This window comes from Thunnus maccoyii, chromosome 6 (assembly GCF_910596095.1).
Source record: "Thunnus maccoyii chromosome 6, fThuMac1.1, whole genome shotgun sequence".
Classification (NCBI taxonomy): Eukaryota; Metazoa; Chordata; class Actinopteri; order Scombriformes; family Scombridae; genus Thunnus; species Thunnus maccoyii.
Genome location: NC_056538.1, coordinates 28,371,361 through 28,380,623, shown reverse-complemented (window position 1 = coordinate 28,380,623; position 9,263 = coordinate 28,371,361). Strand labels below are relative to the sequence as shown.

The 9,263-nt window shown below is 38.1% G+C and overlaps 1 protein-coding gene across 2 annotated transcripts in view; it reads right to left on the bottom strand.

Annotated features, from left to right (window-relative positions):
• Window positions 1–3,351: 3,351 nt before the first annotated feature.
• aplp2 (amyloid beta (A4) precursor-like protein 2) overlaps window positions 3,352–9,263 on the bottom strand; it is a 54,347-nt gene continuing 48,435 nt past the window's right edge. For both annotated transcript variants that reach the window (XM_042413689.1, XM_042413688.1), the window contains 4 exons: window positions 8,771–8,853; window positions 7,549–7,626; window positions 5,821–5,976; window positions 3,352–5,526 (listed from right to left, as the gene is read on the bottom strand). In XM_042413689.1, coding sequence (XP_042269623.1) covers window positions 5,425–5,526; window positions 5,821–5,976; window positions 7,549–7,626; window positions 8,771–8,853 — 419 coding nt within the window. In that variant the 3' untranslated portion in view covers window positions 3,352–5,424. The remainder of the gene's footprint in view (window positions 5,527–5,820; window positions 5,977–7,548; window positions 7,627–8,770; window positions 8,854–9,263) is intronic.

Here is a 9,263-nt window from a genome sequence, read left to right as displayed (position 1 = left end):
AGCATTTGGGAACTGTACTGTTTATTCTACATTTCCGCAATTTCAAGACGTTGTTGAAATAAATTACAAAACGTGTTTTATTTCTTTGTTATTAAGTAAAACATTGATGCATCAGGGGTTTCGTGTGACCTATTTTTAGTATCAGTCATGTGATCTTTTTCAAGCGACGCTGTTTGTACAGTACACGATAATGACGATGATTCATCTCTGCTGAGTCACCTCCATTTTTTCTTTCTTTTACGTTTATGATGAGCCAAGTTTCTGTTTGTAAATTTCCTCAGTCTGTGGGGATAAAGTTATATTTACGAATTGTAACTTCAGAGACTTTATTAATCCCCTGATACATGATGTACATCTGAAGATATATATATAGGGGAGAACAGGGTAATTAGAGCCAGTGGGTAAAATGAGCCACCCCCCTTTATCTAGGTAACCATAAGCAAAAGTAATCATGTGATCACAAATTAAGAAAGTATAGTTCACATTACTCACATTACTCATCTTGAACTTAAGCACATGGAGAGAGTGGTCAACAAAACAGAGCAAAAAAAAAACATTTGTCACGCCAAGTTATCAGTCTTATATCTTAATTAAAAAAGATAAGCTACAAAACAAGGTCATAAACATTGCATAACTGTGGATCTGAGTCACTGTGTGAAACAGTTTTGTCAAAATGGAGGTAGTGGGGTAAAACATGCCAGTCATGTTGGGGCAAGTTGAGTCAATGGCTCAATTTACCCCCAAAAATTATTTTCTGATATTCTAGAGACTAGAGACACTGTTCCTGTTTGATCCTGTTACAAGTGTTACAATGTTAATGAGTAAATACCTAATTGTTGATTGATGTTAAGTTTTTTAGCCACACACAAACATGCTGTACATACAGATGGGTGGCAAATTAAAGGAAAAGCCAACATAAAGTGTCTTAGTAAGGTGTTGGGCCACCAGAACAGCATCAGTACACCTTGGCATTGATTCTATAAGTCTCTGAACTCTTCTAGAGGGATGAACATCGTTCTTCCAAAAGATATTCCCTCGTTTGGTGTTTTGATGATGGTGGTGGAGAGCGCTGTCTAACACATCGGTTCAAAATCTCCTATAGGTGTTCAAATAGGTTGAGATCTGGTGACTGTGAAGGCCATAGTATATGATTCACATCATTTACATACTCATCAAACCATTCAGTGACTCCTCGTGCCCTGTGAATGGGGGAAATGGAAACATATACACTTATGTTATTGTCTTAAAATTATGTTACACTGCCTTATAGTCAAAAGCTCATTGTAAGACTTTATGATCTGCTTCCTGTGTGAAAATGTCCCTAACAAGTACTGTCAAAAGTGAGGTGTGGGACTCGGACACTGTAACTTTAGAGGGAATGTCCAGGGAGGAAAGGTAGATAAGTATTTGGCCTTCAACTCTTAATTCTCAGCAGAGACTGAAAGAAACTCCCTGGAGATACGGTGAATTAATTAAAAATAACTGTTAGGGTGATGAATATGGGATGATTGTGATGCATGTGGCTGTATATGCACGTACCAACACTGAACTTCATTCAGTATCTCTTCAGCCTAGCAAACTGGGAGATCTGGACTTGCAAATATGTATTCTGGATATTGCAATAAAACTCTGAAGAAGAAACAACTCTCATCAAGGTAGAGATGTTTGATCATAGGATAAAGGTGATGACTCATAACAACTTTGTATTGATTTGCAGTGACCTTTCCCTCTAAGGGGACAAGTGGACCCAAACCATGCCAGCAAAATGCCCCCCACAGCATAACAGAGCCACCAGATCCCCTCACTGTAGGGGTCAAGCGTTCAGACCTGGACCACTTTTTCCTTTAATTTGTCACCTGTCTGTATATTTACACACACATTCTTTCTGTAGTTAACACACAAAGATCACAGTTTAATTTTTACTGAAAGTGTTTAGGTAACATGTTGAACACAAACTTATAATTTTACTGAAAAGTATGAGTTTTTGCTTTTGTTAAATTGATGGCATTAATAAAGTTCAAGATTATCTCATATTTGTTTGATTTTGTGTAATTTTTATATCAGTATTAATGGTAACACTATTTACCCATAGAGTGCTCAATTTACCCCATCCCCATGCTCATTTTACCCCTACCTTGGGGTAAGTTGTGCCATAGGACTAACTTTTTTTGATGGGTCATTGTTCTAAAACCATAATGATAAGATAGCTTGTTTTAATTTCCATGGGTACACAACAATCTGAGGTATATATAGTTACTATTATTTGAAAGAAATACACTTTTATTTTACAGTAAAATCATCAAATGTAAAAAGTGGCTCATGTTACCCCGTTCTCCCCTATATATATATATATATATATATATATATATATATATATATATATATATATATATATATATATATCAGTGATAGAAAGTAACTAATAAGTACATTAACTCAGTAGGGCTACTGTGGTTACTGTGGTCAATTTTAAGGTAGATTCTTGTAATTTACTTGATTATTTCCATTTGATTTTCCATTTTCCACTCCACTACATTTCAGAGGGAAATATTGTACTTTCTACTCTACTACATTTATCTGACAGCTTTAGTTACTTTTCAGATGAAGATTTGACACAATGGATAATATAACAAGCTTTTAAAATACAACACATTGTTAAAGATAAAACCAGTGGTTTCCAACCTTTTTGGCTTTTGACGTCTTACAAAAAGCAGTGTGTAGTCGGGGTCACATTTCAGATGTCTGTGAGTTGTTAACAGCTCCACCAAATAGTGATTTTTCCCTCTAAACTTCTCACATGGTTTCATTTTAATAAATGTTCAAATGATCCAATATTTCACCAAAAATCAAAGATTATAGAAAAAGTCCAAAAACTTAAAACAGATTTGTGTATCAGAACTTTTTCTTCTTCCCTCTCCCATTAATCATCTCATGACCCCTCAGATTTATCTAGTGACCCTTTGGAGGGGCCCGACCCCTAGGTTGGGAACCACTGGACTAAACTAACTAACTGTATATAAAGCAGTGTAAACTAGCTCCACCTCCAGCAGCTACAACAGTAACATGCTGCTCTAACACTGATGCTTCACCATTAATAATCTAATGATGTCATATATAATAATATATCAGTCAGAGGGACCAAAACACTACTTTTACTGCAATACTTTAACTACATAAAGCTCATAATACTTATGTACTTTTACTGAAATAGGATTTTTCATACAGGACTTTTACTAGTAATGGAGTATTTTTACATTGCTGTATTGGTACTTTTACTTAAGTAAAGGATCTGAATACTTCTTCCACCACTGCTATCTATCTATCTATCAATGAAAAGACGACACATCCATATGGAAGTTGTGAATTTATTGATGTGTATCCCCCCTGTAACCATAAATCTGTTTCCATTGGTGTCAATCAAAATTTGTTTTAAATCACTAATATGCATATTATATTAGTTCCCTGTCCCCTCCCACAATCAAGCAGGCAGTTACAAGATTGAAGCCATTTGGGTGCATAGTGAGACAGTCACATACAGAGATACTGTCACAGGAAGAGAAAAAATAGAAAACAAGAAAACAAACTTAAAAATATATATCATATAATTTCATATAAGAACAATGCACACCACAGATAATCCTCCAGAAAAAAGCCATGATTGCAACATCAACTATACAGGCATACAAAGACAATACTAGAGAGAGAGAGAGAAAAAAGGATTCTAGGATTCAGTTTACTTGTTTGTGTCATTCTCTACCTGTAAAAATACACAAGTTTATTTTTATTTTTTATTTTTTTCCAGAAACCAGCTCTCTAAGCCTTGTCTTTCTGTGTGTCTCAGTCTGCCTGCACAGCCCTCCAGCTCCAAGTTGTCTCAGGTGTGTTTCATCCAGGGCCGGCCCGAGCCTTTTTTTGAGGGCCCAAACTACAAAATTCAAACTGCAAAATTTGTCATAGTTTCCCCTAAATACTAAAATAATTTAGTATCAGCCAGAATTATTTGTTATTGTTATTGGTACATTCAGATTCATAAAAAATACGCCCCCAAATCCACCAATATTTGTACATTTTTGTTTTGTTTGGGGCCCCCTGGTGGCTGATCATACACACGCAGCCGGTTAGTTTGTGCCTCTGGGCCGGCCCTGTTTTGATCTATCAGACTGTTCTCGGCCTCATGACCAGCAAAGCCAACAGTTGCTCCAGTAACATGTGTGTACACCATCACTAAATTTGTCTGCGATGTAGCTTGTCTAGTACTTGGTTTTTGCTTCAGATATAATTTGTGCAAAAATTCATAAACAACTGCCTCAAAAAAAACAACAACAATTGTCAGTTTGTGGCATGTCATTGTCCACTGTCACAATGTATGTGACACTGCGTTAAAATCAAAGCCACAAGGGAATCTGTCAGGTACATAGTATGGAAAAAAAACAATACATTCAACTATGTAACACATGTCAATAGGCATTATTTCATTTATCGATTTATCCAGTTTTCCTGTTGATAAAAGGTTGTTTGTGTGTGTGTGTGTGTGTGTGTAGGAGGGAATATACTGGGATGTTATCACATTCACTTAGTAAGAGTTCAGAGTAGGTTTTGTGTGATGTGTTTGAGCTGGGGGCCTGTGCACACGTTCACCTCCTAAATCTCTCTCATCAGTGTGCCCGCAAACACAACCCATGACCACTGATCTTAGAACCCTAAACCGACTCATAACCTCTTCCCTGGGAAAAAAAGGTGGAATAAAAACATCTACTCTTATATATATTTAAACTGTATGTATATTTTGTCTGTTATCATAACAAAGAACATAAAGTAAATTAACCATGATTTCATTTTTTTCTCATTTGTCGTTTCACTATACATTTTAATTGGTACAAAGAACCTTCATATACAAGCAATCTATTGAGAGGAAAAAAAGAACAAAAAATAAAAACACCAATTCTTTTTGAGAAAACCATCAGAAACTGCATGAGTGACACTTGCATGATGGAAAAACAAAAGCTTTAGTGTCTGGTTTGCCAGTTTGATGATGGCTACTTCAAAACATTTAAATTTTTGCTTGATTTGCCTTTCACGTTCAAAAATAAAGAAAATGTCTGAAGAAATGTTGTACATCTTGATCTGAGATAGCTGTATCGATAATTACAGAGAAATCTGCAGAATCACATTTTCCATAATGCAAAATGGCAGATACATCACCTTTTCAAAAGAAACATGATCAAAAAAGAGCTCTATAGTACAATAGTAGCAGTAGTAGAAGTAGTAGCATTATTTAAGGATTGTTTTGAACAAACCAGTAAATGGAGTTTGGATGTATGCAAATGATTTTAACAATAGCATCATTATGTTATTGGTCAGTAGTATGTTCCCCCTCTATTGCCGTCCTCTGTCAGACTTCACAGCGCCCCCTGTAGGCTCTGGTTAGATCTGCATCTGCTCCAGGTATTTGTAGGTGGGGTTTTCGTAGCCGTGGTTTTGCATCTTGCTGAGGTGGCGTTCTTCTGGTGTCAGCATGGGGTCAACCTGTGACGCAGACAGAGGACACTCACTATGGCTGACCTCGACAAGAGCGGGACGAATTAACAGCTCCTCTCAAGACGGCATAACATGCTGTGTGTGTCGTATGCAAATACTGCAGGGATGATAACTTAATTTGCCTTGCATTTACCCCACATGCCATTTACATAAAACATGATAATTTAATCTAAATCTGACACTTGGTATAAGATGGACAGCAGTTCATTGAGAGTACTTGTGTATGCGGTTTACACTCTCTGTCCAAATCTCCACGCTATGCAGCAAATAACAATATCTTACCTCCACAATGCCATGACTGATGGTGCCATATTGCCTCTTCCTCAAAAGCACCAGACTGATGACAATTACAGTTGCTATGGCCACTGCGATCACCAGCAAGCCAATCAGTGCGCTGCTCCCGAAGCTGAAGTCCTCTCCCAGGGGGCGGTAGGACTCCTAACAGGAAGAACGGGTGAGAGGAGGACAGAGAGAGCAACAGTGAGGAGACGAGACATGCAAACACATCCGACCACTGCAGCAACAAACAGACACAATGAAGTTGTTTTGGTTGCAGTAATAAAGACATTATACACAGACAGTAAGTAGTTACCTCATTTAGTTACTTTGTTTATGCTAGATACACATTTAAATTGTTGTTATCATGCTGTTAAATAATAATCTTGAATAAAATTCCCCTCCAGCCATCTAAAAAGTATTAATCATTTAAAGGAAAATTCCAGTATTTGTCAACCTGTAACTTATTCTCATATTTTTGTCCATTATAAGTATTGATCATGATTACATTTTCCTCACCAGAGATTTAGGAAATGCAGCAGTTGGAGCAACGACTCCCCAGAAAACTTGAGTCTCCTTTAATCGTATAGGTTACACACTGTCTACTTGTGTTTGCTGCTACTTCTCCAGCATGCACACAACCTAAATCGAGTGAGTCTGGCAATACAGCAGCTGCTAAGTTTGACCAGGAGGTGGATCTGCTATGCTGTGCAGCTTTCTCCAATAGCTACAGGCATTTCCAAGACAATACTAGATGTGTTTACTTTCATTTGGACTCAAAGACAATATTGTTGAGGATGATTTCTGTTAATTTTACGTTTTTGTAGTTGGCTCACACTCATTGCCCCGATCAATATTGTTCTTGCTGGAGTCTGTGTTTCCAAATCTCTATAGCGGAGGCGGTGAGTAAATTGTTTTCATGATCAATAGTTATAATAATAGATATGAGAATAGCATCCAGGTTGACACATATCAAAATTTCCCTGTGAAATTGTGAATGAATGAAATTGGATTCTTAATTAAAAAAATATAACCTTTATCCTTAAAAATCACTTTTAAATGGAGTGATGAAGCAGCTGGAGGAGAACGTACATGTCGAGTTACACAAACACTCTCATGTTATTTTATAAAACCAGAGTGAAGCAGGGACAACATCCCTTTTGGGCAGAGGATTGGACATGATTGACTTGTGACTAGTGTGTACACATGCATAAAATGTGTCTTTGTGGAAAAGATTGTGTAATATCTTGGCCAATTCGGTATATACACACAACCACAGTCACCTACGCTCATCTTCACAATGTAATCTGGCACATATGACACAAACTAATCATATGTAGACAGCCACGGGGGAGTTATTTTCTGCTCATTCTTACACATAAACTGAGAGCACTCAGTTTGTGTGGATTCACATTCATCATATGAACTCAGATTTTTTTGATGTGTACATTCAGATACATTCACATACACAAACATGCATCCATGCAGAAATAACCAAAACGTATTAGCCTGAACAGAAAACTTTAAAAAAAAACAACAAAAAAAAAAAACAAGAGAGGGGATTTGGGGTCTGTTTCAACGGTGTGATTTTTTAAATTTTTTAATTTTCGCAGTTATCAGCTGCAGAACTGGTATTTTTGCACGCTACAACACTCCCTACCTCTTTCATCTTCTCCCCACTACTGATAACTACAGTTCCCCAGAGAGCCCTGTGGAGGGCGCCGCTATACTCACCAGCTCATCATCATGCATAACGCTGACTCTCTCTGCACTGTAAACCACTTCTTTAACATCCAGAGACTCATCAATCACCTGTCAGACACAGACAGGGGAGCCCAGGTTACACTCACCACAATGTGTGTGTGAGATTGTGTGTGTGTGTGTGTGTGAGAGAGAGACAGATAGAAAGAGAGCGATAGGCAGGTGGAGAGCAAGAGGGTGTGAATGTGCAGCGAAGTAAACTGGAAGGAATTATCTGTATTTGGGTGATGATACACTTGGAGCTGTCTCGTACAAACTGGAAGGAGAGAGGGTGAGGGTTTGCAAGCATCAACAACAGACTCTCTTCTAGGCACACAGTTAACATGTCTTTCTAAACAGACTGTCAGCCACTCATTACAGAGAGCTCTAATCTGAAGAAGAAGAAGAAGAAGAAGCACTGTGAGTGGAAGTGGGTGTGTTCGGGAGGCAGAAACAAAATCTGCTGTTTGTAGAGACAGAGCAGTCCAGAGTCGGTTTCTCACAAAAGATAATCAAAATAGAGACATTTAGGCGTCGCCACCATTTGTGATTTTGTTAACCTCAGATTGCTCCGTCTTAGAAAACTAGCATTTCCAAAAAAAAAAGAAACATGCATGCAAAAAAAAACGAAACAAAAAAACTTGCATCATGACTCATATTCACACACACACAAATACGCAGCTTTGCAGTTGGTGTTGGATTAGCATGCAAAACACATTACACATTCAGCAGCCAAGCATCGTTTGAAAAATCCACAAGGAGGAATGGTCTGTCTGGCAAAGAAAAGTAGCATGCGATGACTGCCTAACAACGTGTGGAGTTGATCTGAATGAGTGTCGGTTGGCAGAGGGACACGCAAATAGCCCAGTGTGAGTTAGCTGTAACTATGACAACATAGTTACTGGAATAATCTGACTCATTAAAAGCTGAACTTAAGAGAGCCATGTGAAAGCGCTATACTGTATGTACCCATTAATTTCAATCATCAGCACATTTGCCTCGGTCTGAGGTTGTGGTAGTGAAATGAAACTGTCAAGACAGTTGTCTGTTATAGAATATTTAACGCTGCAAACACAATTTAAAATCCTAAAAGAATTTCCTGTGTTTTTTTTGCTTTAACAGTGCTGCTCTCAGTTCATGTGTTGAGCAAGTTAGAGAGTTAAATATGCTCTGAGACACAAACAAAGAATGATAAAAGTCATAATGAAGCTCTTACCACATTGTCGCTGATCTTGGGTTTGCTGTTGATGATTCTCTCCTCAGCACCTATCAGACCGTCTAAACCAGACATGGCGGAGCCTGTGAGGAGGTGAAGGAGCGCGGGTCAATAAGAGCGGAGCAGCGTGAACAAACAAACAAACAAACAGGGATGGTGGTATTGATGGTGGACAGCTGCACACAGATATCCAGCTCTTTTTCGTCACAACTGTCGCCTCAGTCTCCTCAGTGCACTGGTGACAACAAAGCCCTTTCTTCCATTCAGCACAGTGTGAGCACTGTGAAGCCGACATGACACTGACCTTACATTTTCTACAAAGCCCTCTCAAAGTGGTGTTTTGCATAAAGCTGAGATGTCTCTGTAAACATCCAGTTACGTGCACTGACTCACTAAATCAAAGCCCTCTAAATAATTATGACTCATCCTGGCATTTTGCATCCTTCAGTTATCTCTGATTTCATGGTCAAAACTATGAATCACTGAAGTTCCT